Raw genomic sequence first — 26,166 nt, forward strand, 5'->3', positions numbered from 1 at the left:
ATTAATCCGTTTGTACTGCATTGATAGAAGCAAGTGATAACCTCACCACACATGCAATCTACGTTAAGAGTTACGCTGCTATTGTTTATTGTTTATTGTTCAAAGGATCCCCATTAGCTGTCACAAAAATTGGACGAGCTAGTCTTCCTGGGGTCCACATAAAGACACAAAACACAAGATACAAATTATTATTCAGTTAACAATGACAATCTAAAAGCATTAAATCATTATCATCATCATAAATTATTCATAAAAAGTTTTTACATTCATGGATACAAACATTATTGCATTCATACAGTAGGTATGTCCATTTACTCACAAATTAAAATAGTGCATTCTCAAATGGTACTTGAAAGATACTTTGCTATTCAATTCACGTATATTCAGTGGGCAATTATTCCAATGATTGATGGCACGATAAATAAGTTTTCTTTAAAACATTTGATGTTGGACTTGGTAACATCATCTGGCCATCATCGGCTGAAATGAGAATGAACCTGACTACATCTAACAATTTGGTTATATAAGAAAACCGGTTGAGAAGAGAAGATAGTGTTCCTGAAAAATTTGGTTGCATTGAAAACCAGCCTGTTCTCTACCATTAACCATGAGAGTTGAAGGTGCATATACTGATAGTGTTTGTTCTTATGGGACAATGTAATACTAACCTGGCAGCTCTGTTCTGGGCAGTTTGTAATTTCTTTAGTTGACCTTGCAGAGGACCATATTGGTGCACAATAATCCAGGTGACATAAAATTAACAATTTAGCCACCTGTCCCACAATGTGTGTAGGGACATAAGAAAGACATTTCCTCACCATGGAGATACCACAACCCATCTTCTTCACTTTGCTATCAATGTGTTCTGCCCATGACAGCTGACTATCAATTATTGTGCCCAGTAATTTTACTTTATCTACCTGTTCTATAGGTTCCCCATACAAGTTCAAAATCATCTTTGGTGTAGATGACAGTTAATGACTCAATCCCAAGATAATTGATTTGGTTTTCGAGATGTTCAGTGCCAACTTATTTTGAATCAAAAACCTTATTTAACTCAGCTGATAAAACATAGTCCAGTTCACTGACTTCTGCAGCATAATACAATGTGGACTCATCAGCATACATTTGTAGTTGCTCTACACAAAACGGAAGGTAAATCGTTTGTGACGATGGTGTAAGAGTGGTCCCAGGCAGCTCCCTTGCGGGACCCCGCAGTCCAAGACCTTAGAGTAAGACCAGCTGCCAGTGTAATAAACCCGTTGTGTCCTACTTGTGGGATAACTCTTCATAAATAGGATGGCGATTTAGTCCATAAATGGACTAAATCCATAGCATTCTAGTTTACCGATGAGCAGATTGTGATCTATGACTATCGAATGCCGCACTGAAATCAAGTATGCACCAGTCATCTTTGGGTTATCCATTTGTCCATAGTGCATAGACCAGGGGTGTCAAACGTACGGCCCACGGGCCTAATCCAGCCCGGAGTGTAATTTAATCCGGCCCGCCAGATAATATCTAATGTTCATAGTAGTAATGCTCATGTCATGATAAATCTGGTTAGGTCAAAACTACAGGAATATACATTTTAAAGATCAATATACTGTACAGTAGTAGGCTCTAGCTCTATTTATTTCAATATGAATACCTAAAGTTACAGTATTTCTATTATAAAATATATTGCACCATGAGCCATAACTGCGACCATTATATTGTACTTTTGTTGGCCTTAAGCCTAGCTCAGTCATTATGCCATACCACATCACCTCCTGTGTAATGACCTGCATTGAACACAAGAAGATCTATTGAACACCAAATCCATATTTCCTTTTATTTTGGCGAAAGTAATGCAAAAGTAATGTAAAAGTAGTGTAATGCCTTACAATTCAAAGACAGTAATATTGTAATGTAACTAGTTATTTTGAAATGACAGTAACAAGTAATAAATAATGCATTACACTTTTGAAGTTACTTGCCCAACACTGCATAATTCTGACTTTAAAGTCTGAACTCCCGAAAAAAGGGAGCTGAGTGGGGCATGAACAGAGGGGTCTGTAGGACCCGGGGAGCGGCGTGGTTCATAGTGTGGGCATGGACGAGGGTGGTCTCTAGGACCTGGGGGAGCTGCGTGGTTCATAGCGCTGGGGGGGTACCGAACTCATCGTGTTATGAAATCCAACATCCTCAACATGTAGCCGTGCTGGCAGATCCTCTACTACAGCCCGATGTCTTCTGCAGCCAGACGTCCTCCGACGGGTTAGTGCGTCAGGAAGGAGGTTTAAAGTAAAGGTATGGTGCATGTCTGCGTCCATGTCCTATAAACCCCGGGATAGTGCGTCGGGAGGGGGTTTAAAGTAAACCATTTTATGATCACATCTAGTTCAGAGACAGGAGACACCGCAGGCTCCGGCCGATGCTCCTATACTGTTCACTATTCATAAAGATAACTTAAAACCACCTCCATGTCCTAACATCCACCCTTTAGTCTATACTTACCCACTTTACCCTTCTTGTATGGGCGTTTGTATAGGCTGTACATGTATTTCACATAGCTTGGCAATTTGTAACTAAAACCTAATCCAACAGCTAAACCTGACTCAGATTTAGTATTAACATTATGTTCGCATCCCTCCGATTAGTATGGAAATATATTCATGGTAGCATTTATTTGACAACAGCATTGAATACAATAAAATGCTCAAACCCTAATTAATCCTGCTCCTTAGAGCAAGACCCCATTCCGATGGGGTCTTATGATATAAAGTAATTTATTACAGTTGAATAACTCCGGAGATAAGTTTTAAGCCTGATCTGTGACACAGGTAATGGATCGCCTCCCGGCCGCCCTCCTCCTCCTCCTCCTCCCTGCGGTAATCGTCTTGGCCCGGGCTGGGATCGATCAGCCGGATCGATATGACTACTGCGTGCTGGGGGCGGGCCCCGCCGGGCTGCAGGCGGGACATTTCCTCGCCAAAGCCAAGCGGAACTACGTCATCCTGGAGCGGAACTCGGGCCCTGGGAGTTTCTTCAACATGTAGGTGTCTGTGGGGCGTCCCTCCATGACCTGATGATACTTGTTATACTTGTACTATCTTGTACTGTTTGGGTTCTGGTGAACTTCTTAACCTTGTAAGGTGTTCCTTACATTAGAGCTGGTAGTGTTGATATGAGAGGCAGACTGATACGTTAGTGCTCTTTAATACTACTATAACTACTATTACTAGCTAATTAACTACTATAACTACTCATTAATAGCCTACTATTACTACTACTGCTACTATTACTACTGTTATACTGTCGCTAATGCCACCCCTACTATAATACTGTTCCTCATACTATTCCAATATAATACTGTTCAGAGTTAAATTTGACTCTGCATAGCTGAGCATAGCACATCCTTACTGTACCGACACAGTGATATATTGTTGTTTCTCTTTCTTCTGACAAATGTACTTATTGTCACTTTGGATAATAGCGTCTGCTAAATGCCCTAAATGTAATCCTGTCCCTAATGCTGTTCTTGTTGCTCAGCTACCCCAGACACCGGAAGCTGATCAGCATCAACAAGATCTACACGGGGAGGCGGAACCGGGAGTTCAACCTGCGCCACGACTGGAACTCCCTGCTGAGTGACAGGCCCGACCTGCTGTTCCAGCGAATCAGCCGCGACCTGTACCCACACGCCGACGCCTACCCGCGCTACCTGGCCCTGTTCGCAGAGGAGCTGGGGCTGAAGGTGCGCTACGGCGTGGACGTGGGGAGGGTCCGGGCCGTGCAGACCGCCTCGGAGAGGAGATACCTGCTGACGGACCAGAAAGAGCAGGAGTACAGCTGCAGGTAGCAGGGGCTGCTGGGGTTTTCCTCATAGGAGGAGAAGAGCATGAGGATGATCAGTTCCTGTTTGTTTTCCATCTGTCTTATTTTGTTGTAACTCTCTCTCACTCTCTCTCTCTCTCTGTCTCTTTCTCTTTCTCTCCCCGTTCGCTCTACTTCTCGCTTTCTCTCTCCCCATCCTTCTCTCCCTCTCTCCCCCTCCTCTCCATCTCCCCACTTCTCTCTATCGCCCTCTCTTTCTCTCCCCTACCTCTCTTCCTCTCCCCCGCCTCTCCCTCTCCCCCCTTCTTTCTACCTCCGTCTCTTCCTCTCCCTCACCCCCCTTCTCTCCCCCCTTCTCTCTTACTCTCCCCCCTCCCCCTCTCTCTCTCCCCTCTCTTCCCCCCTCCCTCCCTCCTGGCAGGGTGCTCCTGGTCTCCACGGGGCTATGGGACCCCCAGAAGGTGCAGTTCCCGGGCTCGGACCTGACGGAGGGCTACGAGTCGGTGTCAGTGGACCCCGAGGACTTCACAGACCAGGCAGTGCTGATCCTAGGGAAGGGGAACTCGGCCTTCGAGACGGCGCAGAGCATCCTGGGCCGGGCCAGCAGGGTGCACCTGTACAGCCCCAGCCCGGTGCGCCTGGCCTGGCAGACGCACTACGTGGGAGACCTCCGGTATGGCGTGCTTAAGAAAGACCCCATCAGTATCAGATAGTAGTAGTGGTAGTGTACCACTAGGGTACCTTATCTGGTACTACAGAGGACAGGAAAGTAGTTGATTTATAAAGATTACTGAATATATTACCACTGTGATTGTTATTGTCGTGCAATAACAGTGCAGTACAACTTGGATCTTTTTTGAGCTTGGAGACAAATGCAGAGATAGGTTTTCCCTATAGGACTTTATGTTACAGAAGTATATATATATATATATATATATCTGGTGAGCTACCGACAAGAGTGGCAGCTGTCAGTCATAGCAGCCGAGGCTAAATTGGTATATATTACATTAGATTAGACTAGAGTAGAACAAAGTGCATTGTAACCTAAAGGACTGTCCTTCTCGTGTCCTCAGGGCCGTGAACAACGAGCTCCTGGACACCTACCAGCTCAAGTCTCTGGACGGCCTGGTGGAGGGCGGCCTGGAGGACATCGCCATCGTCCGTCGCCACGACGACCAGGGCCCGCACCCCTCCATGCCGCCGTCGCGCAGGAGGAGGCACCGGGCCAGGGCGGGCCCCCCGGAGACGGAGGGGGAGGGGGAGGAGGAGAGGAAGGGGGGAGGGCGGCTGTACCTGACTCTGGCCGATCTCCTTGACAACCAGGACGTGAGGAACGGGTCCCGGGTCGCCGCCGCCAACCTGCCGGCGTATCACTATGACAACTTCTCCCTGCGGCAGCCCTACGACCGCGTCATCACCTGCCTCGGCTTCACCTTCAACTTCTCCATCTTCGACGGGTGGGAGACCTCAATATACTATATTCAATATAGAATATGATTTCATGACACACTATTATCATTATATCTTTAGCATATTACTTAAAAGTATTATTGTATTCTATCTATATGAACTAGCAAAGGAATCAACAGGGAGCTCACTTTACGATATTACAACGATTATGATTATAATAATGATTATATATATATATATATATATATAGTCAGGTTTGGCTCATGCATTATATTTCAAATGAATGTGGCCCAACAGAACCGAACATAGTGGCTGCAGATTGACAATTAGTGAACACTGTAAATGCATTCTTCTTACCATGCATTCTTCAGTTTACCTGATGATATAAAGTATTGCGGACGCCAATAATCTAGATCCCCACCTGGCTGTAGTTTGTACCCCCCTTAATATTACCCTAGTTCTAGAGATATCTGACCTCCATCCTCCCTCCCCCCCCCAGCTCGGCCCGCCCCGCCAACAGTGAGGTCGCCAGGGGCCGCATGCCGGCCGTGACCCCCTGGTACGAGGGGCGGGGCACCCCGGGGCTGTTCGTCCTTGGGACCGCCGCCCACTCCCGGGACTACCGCTCCTCCGCGGGGGGCTTCATCCACGGCTTCAGATACACAGGTGAGGGTCTGGTCCCAGGGTGAGGGTCTGGTCCCAGGGTGAGGGTCTGGAGAGGCCGGGACCCAGGGTGAGGTTCTGGTCCCAGGGTGAGGGTACAGGGCCGAGGGTCTGGGGAGACCCGGACCCAGGGTCAGGTTCTGGGGGGACCTGGACCCAGGGTGAGGATACTGGGGGGACCAGAACCCAGGGTGAGAGTACTGGGGTGAGGGTCTGGTGAGACCAGGAGCCACTGTTCAGATACACAGGTGAAGGTCTGGTTGTGATTGGATTGGCTCTGTGGGTTATTCTATGTTCCATAAAAAAGTTATTCTATGTTCCATAAAAGATCTGCCCCATGATTGATATAAATTTAACCATACATACCACAATGGCCACAATGGGATTCTTTGCGTTCCACCTGGTTCATGGTTCTCTAATATTTGTGATCTTATTTTCTCTGGACGTATTTTCCTCCATAGTGCGAGCCGTCCACAATGTGCTGGAGCAGCGCTACCATGGCAACCAGTGGCCGTCGACGAGGCTGTCTGTCACCCAGCTGCACTCCTGGATCCTGAAGCGGGTCAACGAGGCGTCGGGGCCCTACCAGATGTTCGGGGTCCTGGGAGACGTGGTCCTCCTCCAGGGGTACGTCTGTTTATCTTCTAGATCAGTGGTTCTCAAATGGGGGTTTGCGTACCGCAGGAGGTATTCCTGCAGTACTTTATAGATTGTAAATCAGACAACAAGGCGAAACACCAAAATGTCTCCATTAATATTCTAATGGGATCCACCTCTACATGCTCTGAAGCCCCCTGGTGTTGGGCTTCTTTTGTGGGGAGGAATTAGCCAACAGTTGCATGAAGCACAGGCCCATGTTCCTCACTAAACTGTGAATATTTGCGCCCTTTTAATGTTCATGTTTACACTGCCAAATAGAACCAACAGACTTTATTTACTTCATTTTATTTAAATTGATCCCAAAAATGTTTGTGCGTAGGTAAAGGGGGCACACTAGTAGAAAAAGTACCACTGTTCTAGATCTAACTGTTTCACCACTTCCTCTTGATTGGTTTGGCACCTGTCACTCATACCAATACTAACGGCTCCTCCCCTGTCCGCAGCTCCCAGTGTGAGTACCTGGAGGAGTACCCGGTCCAGGCGCTGCCCCAGCTCCCCTCCCTGGCGGGGCACGCCATCCCCCAGGGGGGGCTCCTGGTGCTGGTCATGCAGTACGGGCTGAACCGCTCCGACTCCTTGGGGCCCGGCCGCTCCGAGTCCGAGTGGACCCAGGCCTGGAGGTCCAACTTCCTGCACCCCGTGCTGTACTACTACGACCGCCTGCCCACCGGTGGGTCCGGCCTGACACGCATACACAGCTCTTCTTCTGGTTATGGAGGTCAAACCGTAGTAAACGTCTCTCCTGGCCTCCCCAACACATCCCTTATATCATAGCATTTAGCTGCATTAGCATTGTCTGCCATGTAAACAATATCAAAAATATCCCTTAGGTCTGCTTTAGTGAAGCCAGGAGAGGCAGCTAGGATGGTTTAATCACCAGACACTATCCTTAAAGACGGCATGAGGTGACGTTCAGAGTACACCTTTCCCATTTGCAAATGTTCGACCTGGGGTAATAAAAGTACACCTTATCTTACTTCTCTACACAGTACCGTATTTCCATGCAAAACAGGATATGAGCACGGGACAACATATAGGAGAGTGTGCTTGTAAACACAGTTGTACCAACACGTCTTTCTTGTCCTGGGTTTAAAATGTACAAACGAACTAGCCGGAAATCCTTAATTTCATCCACATTGTGGACTGAGCACAAATGCAATGAAACAAAACCAAATAATGGAACGTTAAACATTCTCAATGTTTTAAAATTCTTTCTCTGTGTAACATAATGATTAATATCCCTGGTTTGGGTCACTGCTTAATGTCATCTGAGATCCAGATTGGTCCACACACAGCCGTTGGCCTCTAACCACCTTCTCTCATTGGTCCTCAGAGCGTGACATGCGGCGCCGGCCCGCCGGTTGGCCGTTGCCGCGGCCCAAGGCCGTACATCACATGATCGAGGACTTCCTGACGGAGTGGGACGGCCCCGTGTCACATGGTCAGCCACTGCGCCGCTTCCTGGAGCACTGCCTCCAGACAGACCTCAGGGCCTTCTACGCAGGTAACACACCTTACTGTCTACCTGAGGGCCCCTACAGGTAACACACCTGTTACTGTTTGACGGCCCCTACAGGTAACACACCAGTTACAGCCTGAGGACCCCTACAGGTAACACACCTTACGGAGGGCCCCTACAGGTAACACACCTTACTGTCTACCTGAGGGCCCCTACAGGTAACACACCAGTTACAGCCTGAGGACCCCTACAGCTAACACCTTACAGGTAACACACCTGTTAGTGTCTGAGGGCCCCTACAGGTAACACACCTTACGGAGGGCCCCTACAGGTAACACACCTTAGCTGAGGGCTTCTTTGTGTGCAGAGCTAAAAGCAAGTGAGTGTGACATCACTTCCTGTTCTCCCCTTCCTCCAGAGACCTGTTTCCTCCTGTCCCTGACCCACCGGAGGCCCCCGCCCTTCTGCCAGCGGGGGTACCTGGAGCGGCAGGGGGTGGCCGGAGAGGCCCGGGCGTGGCGACCCCCCAGGGACGGGGAGCCGCCCTCGGGGCCCGACTCCGACTCGTCTGAGTCCGGCCCGTCGCTCCCGAGTTACCTGAGCCCAGCAGGAACCTCGGTCTCCCTGGGCTCCAAGCTGGAGCTGTGATTGGCTGCGCTAATCGCTAATACGCTAATCGCTAAGCTAACGGCCTGAAGTCTGAAGGGCCCCTCCTTCGCTCTTTACCTCGTTCACATGCAGACCTTCCACTTACCAAAAAGACATTGGTTGATAAACCACTGGAAGGAACAATAGGAGTACTAGACATGGTTAGTAGTAGAGGTGTTCCGCTCCCAGCCGAAGGGTCCGCCGTCTACTTGTACCTGCTCCTCAATGAAATGCGTCTAAAATAAATTCACTGTAACTAGCTTTGGATGGAAGCATCTGCTAATGACTAAATAGTACAAATAAAATGTTTTTTTTAATGAGATGGAAAGTAAGGATACGTTTTTACATCAAGGTGAACGTTGTTTAGATGATATGAGAGCCTGTAATGCATTATTCAGTTTATTTTTATACTTGGTGTTAAGATGACATGTAAAAAACACATTAAACAGAGATTGTATACTACCTCTTTAAATGTGTGTGTGTGTGTGTGTGTGTGTGTGTGTGTGTGTGTGTGTGTGTGTGTGTGTGTGTGTGTGTGTGTGTGTGTGTGTGTGTGTGTGTGTGTGTGTGACATACGGTTCACGCCTGCCTTGCAAAGCGAGTCTCTCATTGGTTCCTCGGCGAGTCGATCCTATTGGCCAAGAACAAATAAAGAACATGGAGTCTGATTGGCTGCTAGCTGGCTCTTTTACGGCAGCACAATGGGCGTGGTTTTTACTACGTTTACTCGACAGTACGGGAAACCCTGAGTTAGTGACATTTTGGGTCCTTCTGAGACTAAATCTTTATAAATAGTGAAAGTATCGCAGTATACGAGACTCCTAAGACGCTGGGGATAAATAATTATTCCTGAATCGTGAGGTAAAACTGCAAACGCCAGCTCTAAAGTTGACTGTTGACAATGAGCATTGTATTTACTTTCTGGTTCCTCCAGACCAGCGGACCCATGCAGCGAGCCTGAACCTTGACCCGTGACCCAGCCTCCGCAGGCTCCCACCGTCACCATGGATGGATGGAGCCCGATAGTCAGCACGGCGTCGGACCACGATCGGTCGAGCAGCGAGGGCGAGTACATGGTGGAGCCCGCGGAAGCCCCTCCGCACGAGGAGGAGCGGAGGAGAGGCGGGGAGAGGGTGATGATGGCCGGGGTGACCACCACCACCACCACTACCACCACTGCCACCCCGACCACTGGGTTCTGCCTGGGTGGGATCGCCGGGGGAAACAACATGGTGTTGGGTCGAACAGGACCGACGGCACAGTCCGAGCTCCGGTACCTGCACCTGCTGTGGGAGCCGGGGAGGACCGACCCCGGGTCAGGGGTCGCCAGCAACAAGCTGGGGAAGGTGACCGTTGGCAGAGCCAGGCGCCTCGGCCGAGCCTCCAGGAATCTAAGCCCCATCGGAAGGGATTTATACGGTCAGTGATTCACTGTAACCATGCAGTCGGGTAGTCTCTAGTAGTGATTCACTGTCACCATGCAGTCTGGTAGTCTCTAGTTATTATGACTATCACCATGCAGTCTGGTAGTCTTTAGTAGTGATTCACTGTCACCATGCAGTCTGGTAGTCTCTAGTTATAATGACTATCACCATGCAGTCTGGTAGTCTTTAGTAGTGATTCACTATCACCATGCAGTCTGGTAGTCTCTAGTTATTATGACTGTCACCATCCAGTCTGGTAGTCTAGTAGTGATTCACTGTCACCATTCAGACCTGTAGTCTCTAGTAGTTATGCCATTATGTGCCATGCCATTATCCCATTATTATAGTGGTATTGTTAGTGAGGGTGATAGACAGTAGTACTATTATAGTACTACTACTTTATTATAGTACTACTACAGTAGTACTATTATAGTACTACTGTCTAACACCCTCACCCTCATTTCTGTCTTGTCAATAGTGCTGTCATCCTGACTTTTAGTTACATTTCTCGTTATTCCAGCTATGAAGAGACTCAGAGAAGCAGCAAACGGAAACGATATAGACACCGGTATGTATGGCAATCACTGAAGAAACATAAAGGACCCCCCCCCCCCCAAAAAAAAAATTATCTTATAGTAATCGTGTGTTGTACTGTTGTTGTTGTGTTTGGTGTTGTGTTGTTCCAGTGCGTAACTTGCTGCTGGAGGACATCGACCCGTGTGCCGCCGACGACAAGGGGAGGACTGCGCTCCACTTCTCCTCATGCAACGGCAACGAGAGCATCGGTAGGTCGTCTGGTGCAGCGAGGATAGTGGGTTGGTAGTATGTAGCTCCACCGTGGAGGTATGACCTGTTGTTCTAGGACAGGGGTTGTTATGGGTCGCGTCCCAAAATGGGTTGCGATCCAGATGTAGGTGGTTCTTGACTCACAGAGAACACTCAGAATACCCGAATTGGGGATCCTTTTGTGCTACAAAACTATGACTTCTAAAGAAACATTAGAAAACCTCAATCTAGTTAGTCATCTAGCAGGTTTACACATGCATGATTTATTTATTTTTTTACTTGAATTTTTTATTATTGTGTGACTGAGTCCAGATACAGGTCATTAAGGAGCAGGTAGGGTCAGGGCATCCTGCTCAGGGAGGGAGACAGGCGAGGCTGCAGACATCTTTTGGACTATCTGACCGTAAACCTCTGTGTTTTCTCCTGGGTGCAGTGAAGCTGCTCCTGAGCCACGGAGCAGACCCCAACCAGAGGGACGGACTGGGGAACACCCCCCTCCACCTGGGTGAGAACACACACACAAAGACACACACACAGACAAACAGACATCCATAAATAAAAAATGATATGTGGTCACTACTATTATGTTTTCATAATTATGTTTCTACTGCTATCTGTCACTTTTTATCATCAGTAAACGACATAAGAATGTTTAATGTACAGGAGGTGTGTGTGTTGTAATTTCCGCCATGTATTGTAAACATTGTAATTGTGTGTATCTTCCAGCCGCCTGTACGAACCATGTGCCTGTAATCACTACGCTACTGAGAGGAGGTGAGCTCACCAAAAATACTTCTTCATAGAGACAAGTACTACTTAGTATCAACAAGTTACTATTTCATATAAATGAGTAGTATTTCATATCAACAAATACTGCTTCATATAAAACAAGTATTTACTCAATCCCTCCCTCTCCCTCCACCCCAGGCGCCCGTGTGGACGCTCTGGACCGCGCTGGGCGGACTCCCCTCCACCTGGCGCGCTCCAAGCTCAACATCCTTCAGGAAGGAGACTCCCGCAGCATCGACACGCTCAGAGGAGAGGTCACTCAGGTACCACAGCCTTCTGCGCTACATCCATACACTCAGAGGAGAGGTCACTCAGGTACCACATCCCTCTGCTCTACATCCATACACTCAGAGGAGAGGTCACTCCGGTACCACAGCCCTCTGCTCTACATCCATACACTCAGAGGAGAGGTCACACAGGTATAACAGCCCTCTGCTCTACATCCATACGCTCAGAAGAGAGGTCACACAGGTACCACTGCCCTCTACGCTACATCCATATCCGTATTCACAGCGATGGCGCGGGGTGTGTTTGATTCTGTCGCATCGCTTACTCTGTCTGTCTGTCTGTCTGTCTGTCTGTCTCTCCTTCAGATCATCCAGATGCTGAGGGAGTACCTGAACCTGATGGGTCACAGCGATGCCCGTGAGAGACTGGACCACATCTCATCCCGCCTCCAGCACACACGCACCAAACAACAGGTTAACAACACACACACAGACACACGCACCAAACAACAGGTTAACAACACACACACAGACACACGCACCAAACAACAGGTTAACATCACTCAGCTGTTAACACACACACACACACATACTAACATACTATACTACAACTACTTCTACTTTTTCCATCTAGTCAGCATTTAACAAACCGGTACCAAACAACAGATTACTATCTTTCAGCAATTAACACGCACAATACAACCTCAACTATTACTACTACTTCTGCTTTTATTATCTAATCAGCTGTCAACACACACGCACTGATCGACTGATTACATTCATCGATCTGTTAAAGCACATACCGAACAACAGGTTACTATACTATCTGTGTATCTGTTAGTATCACACACACACACACACACACACACACACACACACACACACACACACACACACACACACACACACACACACACACACACACACACACACACACACACACACACACACACACAGATAATTACTACTGTTACTGATCTCTATTATCTCTTATCAGCTGTTCACACACACACCACAAATATCGGGTCACACGCTTACTTCTTCTTCTTCTACTACTACCACTACCACTACTACAAGAAGCATATTTGCCCTCTACGGAATGTCAACGTTGTTATAGATTTTTGCAGGGTAAACAATCCTTATCTCGCCACACCAGTCTAGTGACAAATATTGTTGTCAACCAGGATCTTGGAAAATGCATAATATATGATCCTAACCAAACAAAGATAAGACGTATGGGCTTTGTATTGTGAGAATGAAAACACATTTCTTCCGGTTGACCCGAGCCGGGTCCCTGATAAGGGCTGGCGTCAGCTCCAGCGCTGGGTTAGGTGATGGAGCCCGCCTTGCTGCTGGGCTGGGCTGGGCTGGGCTGGCTAGGTAGAGCCAACCTTACAACCTTACATAGTCTCTACCACAGTCTCTACCACAAATAACCTAGTGGCCGTTAGAGGAACTACACGCTAGTCTCTTCTGCATGGGCCTCTCAGACAGACGGTCATGGATGCAGGCTGCCACTTCCATCCTACATGGATAAATAAAGGTCTAATTAATAAATCTGTTATTCAGTTGTTTTGTTTTATTTTATTTTACCAATATGTTTTTTTTTTGTTTTTTTTATGAAGAATGAATGATTTAATAGTTACAATGCACCCTCCGTTTGTAATTCATAACATGCCATGGATGTCTGTCTGTCTGTCTGTCTGTCTGTCTGTCTGTCTTCCAGGTGGACGAGGTGACCGACTTGTTGGCCAGCTTCACCTCTCTCAGTCTACAGAAACAAGACCTGGGAGATAGGTAGACGTGTGTGTGTGTGTGTGTGTGTGTGTGTGTGTGTGTGTGTGTGTGTGTGTGTGTGTGTGTGTGTGTGTGTGTGTGTGTGTGTGTGTGTGTGTGTGTGTGTGTGTGTGTTAGAGAGTACAGTCAGTTGTTTTTTCGCAGGAAGTTTTATTTTATTTTACCATTATGTTTTCTGAATGATCGTAACAATGTACCCTCCGTTTGTAATTTATAACATGCCATCGATGGGTTTGAAGATGCTTTGTTATGTTATAACTGTTTGTAAGCAAGTGGTTTATCACTCGTAATTGTTATGTATGTCTGACCATGAATAAACAGTCAAAGATACCAAACTACGAAATTGTAGTAAGGTTATAACTAATGGTATACTATTTATAAACAAACATTTGGGCATCAAGCTCATGACAGATATCAAGCAGTGAAGGAATAAAACCACAGTATTCTAATTCTTAACTCAAGATAATTCCATTGAAGGATTGTTGATGGTTTTAATTTGAGGATATTCCATATAACGCCTTGTTTATTGCCTTGCATGGTACATTAAGTGTGTTGTATAAACTACTTGTTTGACTGTTTGTATTGGCATCAGTTCATTAAAAACTTTGGATTACCTTTTTATGGAGAAATACTGAACTTCCTCTTTATGTGTACAATTTGAACATGAATAAAGTTTGAGCTTTTCCACAATTTATTCTACTTTTCGATGCCTTCTATATTTATTTTAAATACATATTATACGTGACCATTTAAATTTACCACTTAAGTGACCATTTAAATTATTAAGTTCCCCTCAAACTATAATAAATAAATTATAAATTATATTATAAATAATATAATAAATTACGGTATAAATAAAAGTTTTCCGAATAGTGAGACTTTGCGCCCCCTACCGTCTGCTGTCGTCAAACCCCACTCCTGATATGGCTACTATCGCTCTCCTCCAATTGGCTGTGCCCAATAAGCCCCGCCCCCCACCAACATGCATTGTTGTTCCCCGACATCCAAGATGGCGACCGGACCCGCGTAAAATTGCTAAATTCACAGAGGTAGTACGCTTTAATAACCCGTATCATATCCTTTTTCCCGGTGTTAATACATAACACATAGTGCAACCCATGTGCCAACACACATATGCATGGAGTTGATCGCATGGAAGTGCTGCTTTAGCCCTCCGTAAGAGCGGCAGGGCCTCGGCTGCAGCGCCGGGCCGAGAGCCGCCCGCCGCGGCGTCGCCCTCAGACCCTCACCGCCGCGACTTCCAGCCGCACCAAGTCGGAGCGGGTTTGAAATGTCGGGAGTCCCAAGTGAATGAAAGGGGGTGTGTTTGTGTGTCTCTTGCGAAAGTAGGCGGGAATGAGTGTATAAATATTGAATACTAATATTGGTCATTTAGTGGTTGAGCAGCGTTGGTTTAATGAGGCATTAGTGTTTGGGTGGTTTGCAGCCCGATGATAGTAAGTTGCTCTGAGCTTTCTTCACTTTACCTGATGGAGCTGGGCTGGAGTTAATGGACATCCCGGTGGTACCTGTGAGTGGATCAACTGGCCGCTAGTTTTCTTTACACTATGTGGTTGAGTTGTGCGCACACTGCCGGATGTAACCGTACAATAATTAGTGGTGATGATGACAATATGAATCATGAACTGAATCATTGAACTGAATTGTGTGTGTCTTTCTTCGTACTGTTTACAGGTCACTGTCTGGTCTGAATGCGGTCCGTAGAATCGAGGAGCTCTGACACCACTTTGAGGAGGAGAGAGGAGAGACCATGGCTTTTGAGGAGATCATCAGTAAAGGAGGAATGGGTATGGGACAGTCGTCTTTGATGTTAGTCTCTTCAGGGGACATTCCAGTTGGTTATCAGAATGTGTGGTTTTATATATGTGTTATTATTTCAAACTATATTACACTTCCTGTTAGTATAGTACAGGACAGTGTTTGACTCCCAGCCCAAAAGGTTCTGAGCTTGATACCCGATGTCAAGCGCCTAACCTGAATGAACCTGAAGTCACTTTGGATCAAAAGTGCAAAAGCAAATATTCTAAAGCTAAATATAAAAAAAATCAATAGAAATAAGTAACATAAAAAAATATTATATATATATATATATATATATATATATATATATATAAATAAGATGTATATATGCCTTTATGGACAGAGGAGAGTAGACAGGAATGGGTTAAAGAAGATAGGGAATGACATCTTAGTATAAGATGGCTAGCGCCCTAGTGGAAAGCTCCCTTCTAGAGACACACACACACACACACACACACACACACACACACACACACACATCCACACATCACACCAAACACCAAACCACAGGTCTAAGGTCACTGCCATAACCATAACCTTTGTGTCCCGCTCAGACGTGGGCATGGAGGGGGAGCGGGGCCTGGTGGCCGGGCGCAGCCAGCGGGAGAAGAGGAGGTCGTACAAAGACCTCCTGAGAGAGGAGGAGGAGATGGCCGCCCAGGTCCGAAAGACCTCCAAGAAACGGCCAAAGGTTCCTCATCCCATCCCTTCATCTCGCAGGGTCTCGTTTTACTTTTCATCCGCGTGTCAAATTTATACATTGTTATTTTTTTCTTTTCCATGAATCCATCTTTCCATTTGTTTCACCCCTGACCCCCCCCCTCCAGACATATTTGGAAGATGCATTCTAAGATGGACGTGTGGATGTGTTTCTCTAACGCCAAGCCTCTCCTTGTTTCTGGACAGGATTCTGAGCTGTTCCTGCTCGGAGGAGACGGCCACAAGAAGAAGAAGAAGCAAAGTGACGACTTCTATTACCGAGGTGAGAACCCCTGACTGTGGAGTTCAGACAGAAGCAAACGATGACTGAGGAGTTCAGACAGAAGCAAACGATGACTCAAGTAGATGGACTGTAGAGACCTATTGCCATGTCTCTCGCACACACACACACACACACACACACACACACACACACACACACACACACACACACACACACACTCCTAGTGATGCTCTGATACTTTGATCAATGCTAATCTAGAACCCTTCCTGTGAGCCTCCTCTCTCAAATGCGTGGGATGTGAAGCACTTGTAGAGTATCTCCTGGTGGATGTCAGAGAGATGGGACTCCCACTTAGACCACGTCCACACCACACTGGATTAATGTGTCCAAAGCTCTCCAGCTCTCCCAGTGTGATCACTGAACTGAGCACTTATGCCAATGTCTGGATCACAGCCTGTTTATAAATAATCGTTTTCTGAAATACTGGGTCGTCCTCGCAGCGGGCGTTTTCCATTCATCCACTGTGGAGAACGCTTTACAAAGCTCAGTTTTCGTAGTGTGGCTGGAGATGGCCTTAGTTAGGATTAATCTTTTCTTAGAGACTGGCATCCACAGGGAGGGACCTCACGATATGCAGTTCTGTAATTACCACGATACAACATCACAATCTCATGTGGTTCAGGTTCCGTCAAGGTCGGTCGTTGCTTTATAAACGAACATTGCCCAACAGAACAGAACACATCAGAACTTGGTGGATACAAGTTGACTCTCGGTTTGGACATGAGCTTTCCTACTGAAAATTGAAAAAGTATAAAAATAGATAGGCGGAAGTATTGTGGAAGCATAGAATCACGATCACATGTGATTTTGATGTATTGTATTTGACTGGTTTGTGTGTTTTGTGTGTGTGTGTGTGTGTGTGTGTGTCATCCCAATGCTCAGACCACGACGGCGCCGGCCAGCCCGCGCACAAGAAGAAGCGCAAGTCGTCGGACCGCTCGCCGCAGCTCTCCTCGCTGCCTCCCCCCTCCTCCCTCTCCTCCTCCTCCTCCAACGCCACCGACACGGCCATGGGCCTCCTGCAGGCCATCACCTCCCCCCTGGCCACGGGCACGGCCCCCAGCCCCCACATGAACAAGAAGCCCTCCTACCCCTCCCTCTCCTCCAAGGACCGCAAGCACGGCGCCACCAGCGGCGGGAACAGCAAAGGAGGCCACTCCTCCCACTCGCGGCCCACCTCCTCCTCCTCCTCCTCCAAGAAGCACTCCTCCTCCTCCAAGTCGTCGCTGTTCCACGGCGGCAGCGGCAAGGAGGAGCCGCTGGCGCTGCGCGAGGCGGACGGCCTGAAGATGAAGCTCCTGGTGTCCCCGGAGCGCGACGGCTTCCCGGCCCCGGGGCCCCCCCCGCACAGCGCCAAGGGCGCCAGCCGCAAGGAGAAGGAGCGGGGGGAGCGAGGCGGGGCCCCCGGGAAGACAAAGAAGAAGGCGTCGGCGCGGGAGCCGCTGCCCATCGTGGGGAAGGAGGTGGAGGTGGAGGGTAAGGAGGACACATGTTGGACGTAGCGCTGCTTCCTGCGGGAAGGGTTTCAGGGCCAGCTTAGAGAGGGACCTAATTATTTTATTTATTTTACATTTTATTATAGGTTTTACAGGTTTAACCTATAGGAGACATTGTAGATGTGGGTAGGAAAGTAAACAAGTCCCTACCAGCAGAAAGGATAAGTGAAGAAAGGTATATTCTAGTAACTAAAAAACAAGGCAATGTTGATGTGATTATAGTTATAATGATATAGAATCCTAAACCTAATCAATTCATCCATTCAGACTTTTTGAGCACATTTACATTTTTGACATCTAAGTTTAAAATGACTTCAAATTAGAAAGCTGTATTCTATCCCAGACCATCAAGGCTTGTTACTGGTCCGTTCCGCGGTTGATCCCTAACCAATGAGACGCTCCGCCCTGCAGGTCACTACGGCGGGGGCCTGGGCGACGACAGCTCCTCCTCGGGGGGCGAGCTGGAGGCCGGGGAGCTGGTCATCGACGACTCGTACACACACCTCTCCAAGAAGAAGAGCAAGAAGAGCAAGAAGTCCAAGAAGAGGAAGGAGAAGGACAAGGAGCGCGACAAGGAGAAGAGCAGCAAGGAGCGCAAGCACAGCAAAACGTCGGCGTCAGGTTCGTGTCCATGACCACCGTTTAAACATCCAGGGGTTTATCATGTTTGCTTTATTAGCTAAGATTCACACATTTAGCGAGCGCTTAAATACAAAGCAACTTATAACGGTGGGCTCTTTCTTCTTGTACCTTGTATTTCGATAAGGTATAAGAAGAATACACCTTGTTTCTCTTTCTTCTGACAAATGTACTTATTCTAAGTCACTTTGGATAAAAGCGTCTGCTTAATGCCCTAAATGTAAATATAGATGTAGCTGAACGTCTAACTAACCAGCTCTCGTACTGACGAGGTCACCGTGTTCTTACTGACCTTGTGTCTCCGGTTCCTCCAGACGTGTCCAGGGGCCACGGCCACGGCCACCCCACGGTGAGCCACAGTGCGGTGGGGCCCATGTACGCCATGAACGCCCCCCTGCCCCCCCACCCGCACCACCCCCACCACCACCCCCCCGGAGAGCCGGCCCCGGACAAGAAGAAGAAGAAGGAGGAGAAGGAGAAGCACGGCAAGGAGAAGGACAAGGTAGTAGTAAAGGGGAGGGGTCAAAGGAGGAGGTAGTAGTAAAGGGGAGGGGTCAAATGACAAGGTAGTGGTAAAGGGGAGGAGTTAAAGGAGGAGATAGTAGGAAAAGAGAGGAGTCAAAGGTCAAAGGAGGAGGACATGGTAGTGGTAAAGGGGAGGGGTCAAAGGAGGAGGTAGCAGTGAAGGGGAGGGGTCAGAGGAAGAGGACAGGTAATAGTAAAGGGGAGGGGTCAAAAGACAGTAGTAGTAAAGGGGAGGGGTCAAAGGACAAGGTAGTGAATTTTTTCGTAAATGATGACTATTTACCGGCTAAAATTAAGTTTACATTTACTAAACATTTTTATATCTTCTCATCTCTACGATTGACAACCAAAGCATACGAACAATACGAGAGCAACTACAACACTTTGTAAAAATGAAAACACTTTTGAAAACAAATTGATTGAAATTGAAAACACAATGTTTTAAAGAATCAACCGGACAATGAGGCTAACATAAGCCACAACTGTAACCTGTGGTTAGTGGTGAGCTTAGTGAATCCTCATCTTTTTCTGCTGTTCCTTTCAGCCAAAGAAGAAGAACACGACAGCCTATCAGGTGTTCTGTAAGGAGTACCGCGTCAACATCAACGCAGAGCAGCCCGGCCTGGGTGAGTACTGGCGTGACTCGGGACTGAATTCAGAGGCGTGTCTCAAAGGAGCGGCCGGGGCCAGACCTCTCACTGAAGGAGGGTTCAGGTAGACGTGGACATTGGGGGTGGACTCACAGTCTTCAAAAAAAAAAAAAACGGTATAACCCCCTTCTCTGTGTTTGTGCATCCAGTGTTCGGAGAACTCAGCAAGAGGCTGGCGGAGGTGTGGAAGTCCATGCCGGAGAAGGACAAGCTGGTGGGTGTGACCTGAGAAATATATCAAAGGGTCTTATCAGGTTCTCCCTGGCACTCACTTCAGCAGTGGCCTTGACGTGTGTGTGTGTGTGTGTGTGTGTGTGCGCATGTGTCTCCTGATGTGTGTGTTGTAGGTATGGAGACAGAAGGCTCAGTATCTTCAGCACAAGCAGAACAAGGCGGAGGCCACCACCGTGAAGCGCAGCACCTCCACCGACACCAAGAGTAAAGGAGCCCTGAAGAGTGTGGGCGGGGCCGCGGGCCTGGGGTCTCCCTCCAGGGGCTCCGCCGCCGGCCTGTCGCTGTCCCCGGCGCGCATCCCGGAGGTGGACCCCATCGACGCCGCCGCACACCTGCAGCTCCTCGGGGAGTCGCTGTCCCTGATTGGACACCGGCTACAGGAAACCGAGGTTTGTACGCACGCACGCACGCACACACACACACACACACACACACACACACACACACACACACACACACACACACACACACACACACACACACACACACACACACACACACACTGTATTGTAATCTTACCTATAACTTTCCATTTGCACATTAACTGAATATTATTCTGAATGTTTGATGAAACATTTTTTTTCTGGCCCTGTCTGTTTTTAAGACACATTATTAATTTGTCCTGCGACGCTAAAGACAAATTTCCACTTTTTGGAAAATCAACGTTATGTCTGAATTCCTGATAATCCTGTCTGTGTGTCTCAGGGCATGGTGGCGGTCTCGGGCAGCCTGTCTGTCCTCCTGGACTCCATCTTGTGTGCCCTGGGGCCCCTGACCTGTCTCACAGCTCAGATCCCTCAGCTCAACGGGTGTCCACGGAACGTCTTGGTGCGTCTTTTTCTTTTACTTTTACTTTATCAGCTATTACTTATCAGTTATTAGTTAGTTATTAGTTGGGTATTATCTTAAGGTTTTAATGAATTAATCAATCTAGATTTGTTTAAATTAATCAAATCTAATTTGGGGTATCAGTCATAGAGTAAAACATAGAAATAGTGATTAATAAAGGCAATAAATAAAGAACATCATTCATTATTACAATAATGAATATTCCACCCAAAAGAAAGAAGGTAATGCTAACCAGAACTTTCCCTCCGTTTTGTTTCCTCCTCAGTCCAACACGCTGGACAACGTGGCCTACATCATGCCCGGCCTGTGAAGGCCGCGCCCGCTAGCGTCAGTTGGTGGTCAAGACGACGCCCGCTAGCATCAGTTGGCGGTCAAGACGAAGCTAGCGTCTAGCACTCAAGAAGACGCTCACTTAGCTTAGTTTTCACGATGGTGCTAGTGTTTGTTAGCGGTGAAAGCTAAGCTAGCGTTTGAAAACGCCAAAACAAAAATGTCCGTTATCCCTCGTGAGCGCTAGCGTCAGTTGGCGCCACCTGGTGGCCGCGCAGACGAACAGTTTGAGTACAAACGTTCTTCTTGAATGGCCATCAATACACAGGCTTTTAATGAGGCCACAAAAGAATATGTGGATATTTTTTAGTACCGACATGGTTTTAAATAGTATTTTTCAAAAAAGAAATGTTCTTTTTGTATTTGTTATACTTTTAAAGGAAACCTATTTTGCCTAGCTCTCCCTCGGCATGAATGCTTGGTTTAACTGTTGTTATACGGTGTGTGTTTTCTTAATGAGTGTGTCCACGTTTCTATAAGTCTGTGTGTGTGTGTGTGTGTGTGTGTGTGTGTGTGTGTGTGTGTGTGTGTGTGTGTTAGTGTGTTGGGATGCAGAGAGTGTATGTTTGCCACTGTTACGACCAAGGCAGGTTTGTTGTGTACAAAGCGTGTATGTTTAACAGTGTCAGATGATGGTCTCAGACCGTTTATCTTTTCTACTCGTGTGTACAGATACAGTTGGGACAGGGTCCGGGTATTTTACTGGACATTAACATAATATATTTCACAACTTATTTTTCATCCATATACTTGATGCTGTGCTGTTAAATATTTGCTATGACCCGATGTTTGCAGCTTTTAAATCCACCAAGGACTTTTGCTCTGTTGAGCATTTTATGAGGAACCCTGTACAACACAACTACACACTGACTGTAAGATACTCCAAATACTGACATTAAACACGTTTTTCAAGAAAACAATGTATGTCTCGGGTATATTTCACAGTGGACAAAGACTATTGTTTGAAGGTAAGAAACATCAATCACCCTCCAAACACAAGGCTATTAATAGTGCTATAGATAGGCCTGGTAGGTGTAAGCTTTTAAAAATATTTGGTGTAAAATATGTTAAATGTAAATTGAAAGTAGGTTTCCATGACATGGTAGAAGAACAAACATAACCTACTGGCATTAAGCTACGTTTGGTGGGCTATTTACTGGTAATTAAAAAGTAAATATATTATATAGTAATAAATCCATAATTAAACAAAGGTATACAGATACAATAAAGTTAGACAACGAAACCGAAACAAATCTACCCAAAGTCTAAAGTTTATCCTCCTGGTATGTATCCATTATAATTGTGTTCTCATGGATATTAATACACACACGCATCGTGGAAGGTATGTGACTCTGTGGTGTTTGGCTGCAGATTGGTTCACGCCCCAGCGGCTGCAGGAGGGGCTGAGAACGAGGAAGTAGATCCAGACTGTGATCTTTTACGACCATAACAAGAGGAGCAGCAGGATGGACGAGGAGAGATCACAGCACGGTAGGCCCGGATAAATTACTGGACAAATCCCTGGTGCTCCGCTCAGCCCGTCCGGTGCTTAAGGCATAGTCCTTAGATGTAAACGCATTGTAAAGATGTGGTCCCTGCGTCAATTGTCAGGTTTTAAAAACAGATAGTCAGTAGAGATTTTGAACGTCTCATTGAACTACTTCATAGGAGGCTGCGGGGAGTCGCCCATCAGTGCGAATCAAACTGTGTCATCTCTCATCTCGCTTCTTAAAAACACATCCACCATATTAACGGACATCAGATTCAACGAAATCCCAAGTAGAAAATTAGATAATATCAACTTGTTTATTGTCATTTTGTTGTTTGTAAAGAAGAACCGGAGCTCCGGCTGGTGCTGCTGGGCCGGTCCGGGGCAGGGCAGAGCGCCGCCGGGGACGCCATCCTCGGCCGGCCCGCCTTCCAGACCGGGGAGGACGGTGGTGCTGCTGCCCGGTGTCAGAGGCACAGAGGCCGGGTGGGAGGGCGAGAGGTACAGCTTTGGACCTCCAGATCAAATGTGCCTCACTTGTAATGATCATATCCCGCAAATGGACAATATTGTAGGCTATATGGACAGATGGAGGAAAGCGAATATCTATTGCGAGCTCAGGAACATTTGAGTAGTTCCTTTATTTATCATTTGACAATATTTGCAAATAGGCACATGTTCATTAGTCACATGTACCCCCCCCCTCTCTCTCTCTCTCTCTCTCTCTCTCTCTCTCTCTGTGTCTCTGTGTCTCTGTCTCTCTCACTCTCAATCTCACTCACACTTTCCTACTCCCCCTCTCTCTCTCCTCTACCAATCCCTCACTCGTTCTCTCTCTCTCGTCTTCAGCCTCATTATTTCTCTACTACTCTCTCATTTTCCTCATTGCTTTTTCTTACCAAACAACCAGTGAACGTACAGAAATAAAAGACAATTACAAAATAACGTAAAAAGGGTTAACTAAATGCCCTAGCGTTACAGGAATGTGTGTCTCTCTCTCTCTCTCTCAGGTCGTCGTGGTGACCGCTCCAGACTGGTTCAGCTCCCGGGCTCCTCCTCCCGAGGAGGCGCGGGCCCTGGTCTCCTCCTTCGTGGCCCTCTCCTCCCCGGGGCCACACGCCTTCCTGCTCTGTGTCCCCGGGGACCGGCCCTCGGATGGGGAGGAGCGGGCCCTTGCCGCCCTGGAGCTCATCCTGGAGCCCCTGGCCGTCACCGCCCACACGCTGGTGCTCTTCACCCGCGGGGAGGAGGAGGAGGAGGAGCAGAAGGAGGAGGTGGAGGAGCAGCAGCAGAAGGAGGCGCAGACGCTGGAGGAGCTCCTCTCCACGCGACGCCGGGACCTCCTGGAGCTGGTGGACTCCTGCGGGGGCCGGTACCACGCCCTGAGGGGGGCCGGGGGAGGAGCGGGAGCAGGCGGAGGTGCTGAGGGGGAGGAGGAGGCGGAGGAGAAGCAGAGGAGGAGGAGCGTGCAGGAGCTGCTGAAGAAGGTGCAGCGGGCGGTGGAGGAGAGCGAGGAGGAGTTCTTCACCTGCGCTCTGTACGAGGAGGCGCAGGGGAGGGTGAGGGAGAGGCAGGAGCAGCTCGCCCGGGAGAGGAGAGAGAGAGCCGGGCGAGGAGGAGGAGGAGGAGGAGAGGAGGAGGAGGAGGAGCCTGAAGGCGACGAGGCAGAGGGAGGAGAGCAGGAGGAGCGTGAGAGGGTGGAGGCGGCGAGGAGTGTGGTGGACCTCGACGTCGACGTGGCCGGGATCCTGGCCTCCCTGGCGGTCTCCCCCGCCTCCCCCCCTCCCTCCCTGCTGTGGGGGCTGTGGGAGAGGCTCCTGGGCTGGCTCCGCAGGATCCCCGGGCTGGTCCGACCCGAGGCCCTGCTGGGGTCCCTGGTGGGGCTCTTTGTCGGGGGGCCCATCGGGAGGATGCTGGGGGCCACGGCCGGCTCGGTGGCCACCGAGGTGGGGAGACGGAAAGAGAAAGATCAGAAAACCAAATAGAGAGAGAGAGAGAGAGAGAGAGAGAGAGAGAGAGAGTGAGAGAGCAGAAAACCAAATAGAGATAGGGAGAGAGCGAGAGAGTACAGCCTAGTTAATACTCCTCCTTCAGCATGTATTCCTACACACAGGTGTTTTGCGGTGCCCACATTTACTCTTACGTGTCGTGTTATCGTGAACACAAGGGGGCGCCATAGCGTTTTCGAAACCCCGAGCGCACACCGATCCAGAAGATGGGAAAGCTTTCTTCAAACTACTCCGTTGAACAAGTCAGAGAAGTCCTATCATCACAACCAATTTGTTCACAACATAACCAGATGTTTTCTCCCTGCTCGACCTATCAGCATTTAAGTAATTTATACTTTACATAGGCCTACTGCAACAGCCACGGCTACACACTTTAAAGTCAGTTCACTGCAATGCTCAGCGCTTAAGCTACATAACTCTATTTTAGCTGAACAGCTTAACCCTTTAAAGTATTTATGGTATAGTGTTACTGTTACATTTGTATTCTGCTGTAAGAGAATAGTGCCTTTTCTGAAGTCACCGTGTTACAGCGTCCTCTGAGGCCTGGAGCTGCAGTTCCTTCCTCCGCCACACGGGGGCGACCTCGTATCGACCTGCTGACTGTCTGTCACTAACTGTTTGTTGGAAGGGTCTTTTCCCCTCAAATAAAAAGAAATAGACATTTCCTACTTCCCTCGAGTGCTGTGTCCATCAAGTCGGTGTGTGAATGTTCACAGGTTTTATTAATGTCTACTATTTTGGGATTTCCACCCGACCATTGAGAGAGCTGAGTTGAGCTGGGTTTGCCAACTCAATGTGCAGAGACAACATTTGCAAAAATGTGCTGCAATCTGTCTTCCAATGTTACGGCAATAAATCACAGCCGTCGTTTTTATTTTTGACTTTCCATTAAGTATTATGTTGTTAGTGTAAAGAAGGTAAACGTTTACACCTAAACGCCTCCACAGACAGAGACGGGGTCACAGAATCCTCGTGAAAATCACACACACACACACACACACACACACACACACACACACACACACACACACACACACACACACACACACACACATGCAGAGTATGAGGGAAAGGCGGGGAAATGATCTATTTTATTTTTATAATTTTGAATGATTCAACTGTCAGGAAGCGACCTGCCCTTGCCTAGAATAGTAAAGCTGATTCCAAATAGTTTTTTAATCCCTCGTCAGTGTATACTGTGTGTCAACCTTCATGAATAAATACACGGAGGCACCGTGTGATGATCTCCACTACCTTACAGTCCTCTGAAGAGCGGCTCTGTTTATTATGGGATGTTGATCTGAGGGTTTAGACTCCCAAAACAAAAACAGGCCTGGGTGATTCCAACGCCCAGAACCGACCGACCAAGCCTCACACACGCACACACACACACACACACACACACACACGCACGCACGCACGCACGCACGCACGCACGC

General features: G+C 47.8%; 4 protein-coding genes across 8 annotated transcripts; all 4 read left to right on the forward strand.

Moving 5' to 3' along the window:
- Positions 1–2,178: 2,178 nt before the first annotated feature.
- LOC311375693 (FAD-dependent oxidoreductase domain-containing protein 2-like) lies at positions 2,179–9,030 on the forward strand. The gene is made up of 10 exons (XM_084490763.1): positions 2,179–2,292; positions 2,826–3,037; positions 3,535–3,840; positions 4,241–4,492; positions 4,893–5,276; positions 5,729–5,895; positions 6,354–6,519; positions 6,996–7,222; positions 7,886–8,056; positions 8,430–9,030. The coding sequence occupies exons 2-10, from the start codon at positions 2,829–2,831 to the stop codon at positions 8,657–8,659; spliced, it is 2,112 nt and encodes a 703-aa protein (XP_084346889.1). The 5' UTR covers positions 2,179–2,292; positions 2,826–2,828; the 3' UTR covers positions 8,660–9,030.
- A 357-nt stretch (positions 9,031–9,387) lies between these two features.
- On the forward strand, positions 9,388–14,349 carry LOC311375689 (ankyrin repeat domain-containing protein 54-like). Its single transcript, XM_084490756.1, has 9 exons — positions 9,388–9,520; positions 9,594–10,078; positions 10,604–10,651; positions 10,770–10,868; positions 11,303–11,374; positions 11,596–11,643; positions 11,797–11,921; positions 12,252–12,359; positions 13,612–14,349. The coding sequence occupies exons 2-9, from the start codon at positions 9,664–9,666 to the stop codon at positions 13,684–13,686; spliced, it is 990 nt and encodes a 329-aa protein (XP_084346882.1). The 5' UTR covers positions 9,388–9,520; positions 9,594–9,663; the 3' UTR covers positions 13,687–14,349.
- A 330-nt stretch (positions 14,350–14,679) lies between these two features.
- LOC311375690 (HMG box-containing protein 4-like) lies at positions 14,680–22,134 on the forward strand. 5 transcript variants are annotated; one of them, XM_084490757.1, is made up of 12 exons: positions 14,680–14,731; positions 15,378–15,490; positions 16,058–16,224; positions 16,410–16,485; positions 17,389–17,982; positions 18,414–18,623; positions 18,956–19,146; positions 19,711–19,792; positions 19,966–20,030; positions 20,164–20,439; positions 20,756–20,878; positions 21,165–22,134. In XM_084490757.1, the coding sequence occupies exons 2-12, from the start codon at positions 15,454–15,456 to the stop codon at positions 21,207–21,209; spliced, it is 1,866 nt and encodes a 621-aa protein (XP_084346883.1). In that variant the 5' UTR covers positions 14,680–14,731; positions 15,378–15,453; the 3' UTR covers positions 21,210–22,134. The 5 variants fall into 5 exon arrangements, with proteins under 5 accessions (XP_084346883.1, XP_084346885.1, XP_084346886.1 ...); XM_084490759.1 differs by having other exon boundaries at positions 18,956–19,143; XM_084490760.1 differs by having other exon boundaries at positions 16,058–16,194.
- Positions 22,135–22,689: 555 nt separating this feature from the next.
- LOC311375692 (uncharacterized protein) lies at positions 22,690–25,371 on the forward strand. Its single transcript, XM_084490762.1, has 3 exons — positions 22,690–22,720; positions 23,062–23,219; positions 23,729–25,371. Exons 1-3 carry the CDS (start codon positions 22,696–22,698, stop codon positions 24,701–24,703), a joined length of 1,158 nt encoding a protein of 385 aa, XP_084346888.1. The 5' UTR covers positions 22,690–22,695; the 3' UTR covers positions 24,704–25,371.
- Positions 25,372–26,166: the final 795 nt, after the last annotated feature.

The sequence above is a fragment of the Micromesistius poutassou genome, assembly GCF_964030765.1.
Source record: "Micromesistius poutassou genome assembly, contig: SCAFFOLD_3219, whole genome shotgun sequence".
In the NCBI taxonomy this organism is placed as follows: Eukaryota; Metazoa; Chordata; class Actinopteri; order Gadiformes; family Gadidae; genus Micromesistius; species Micromesistius poutassou.

Excerpts from the sequence above, each read along its gene's own strand:
- LOC311375693 (XM_084490763.1), top strand. The coding sequence starts at position 2,829 with ATGGATCGCCTCCCGGCCGCCCTCCTCCTCCTCCTCCTCCCTGCGGTA. Across the intron at positions 3,038-3,534 it reads CCTGGGAGTTTCTTCAACAT|CTACCCCAGACACCGGAAGC; the intron begins GTAGGTGTCTGT and ends CTTGTTGCTCAG. Across the intron at positions 6,520-6,995 it reads GACGTGGTCCTCCTCCAGGG|CTCCCAGTGTGAGTACCTGG; the intron begins GTACGTCTGTTT and ends CCCTGTCCGCAG.
- LOC311375689 (XM_084490756.1), top strand. The coding sequence starts at position 9,664 with ATGGATGGATGGAGCCCGATAGTCAGCACGGCGTCGGACCACGATCGG. Across the intron at positions 10,079-10,603 it reads CATCGGAAGGGATTTATACG|CTATGAAGAGACTCAGAGAA; the intron begins GTCAGTGATTCA and ends TCGTTATTCCAG. Across the intron at positions 11,922-12,251 it reads TCAGAGGAGAGGTCACTCAG|ATCATCCAGATGCTGAGGGA; the intron begins GTACCACAGCCT and ends TCTCTCCTTCAG.
- LOC311375690 (XM_084490757.1), top strand. The coding sequence starts at position 15,454 with ATGGCTTTTGAGGAGATCATCAGTAAAGGAGGAATGG. Across the intron at positions 15,491-16,057 it reads CATCAGTAAAGGAGGAATGG|ACGTGGGCATGGAGGGGGAG; the intron begins GTATGGGACAGT and ends TGTCCCGCTCAG. Across the intron at positions 19,147-19,710 it reads GCAAGGAGAAGGACAAGGTA|CCAAAGAAGAAGAACACGAC; the intron begins GTAGTAAAGGGG and ends TGTTCCTTTCAG.
- LOC311375692 (XM_084490762.1), top strand. The coding sequence starts at position 22,696 with ATGGACGAGGAGAGATCACAGCACG. Across the intron at positions 22,721-23,061 it reads CGAGGAGAGATCACAGCACG|AAGAACCGGAGCTCCGGCTG; the intron begins GTAGGCCCGGAT and ends TTGTTTGTAAAG. Across the intron at positions 23,220-23,728 it reads GCCGGGTGGGAGGGCGAGAG|GTCGTCGTGGTGACCGCTCC; the intron begins GTACAGCTTTGG and ends TCTCTCTCTCAG.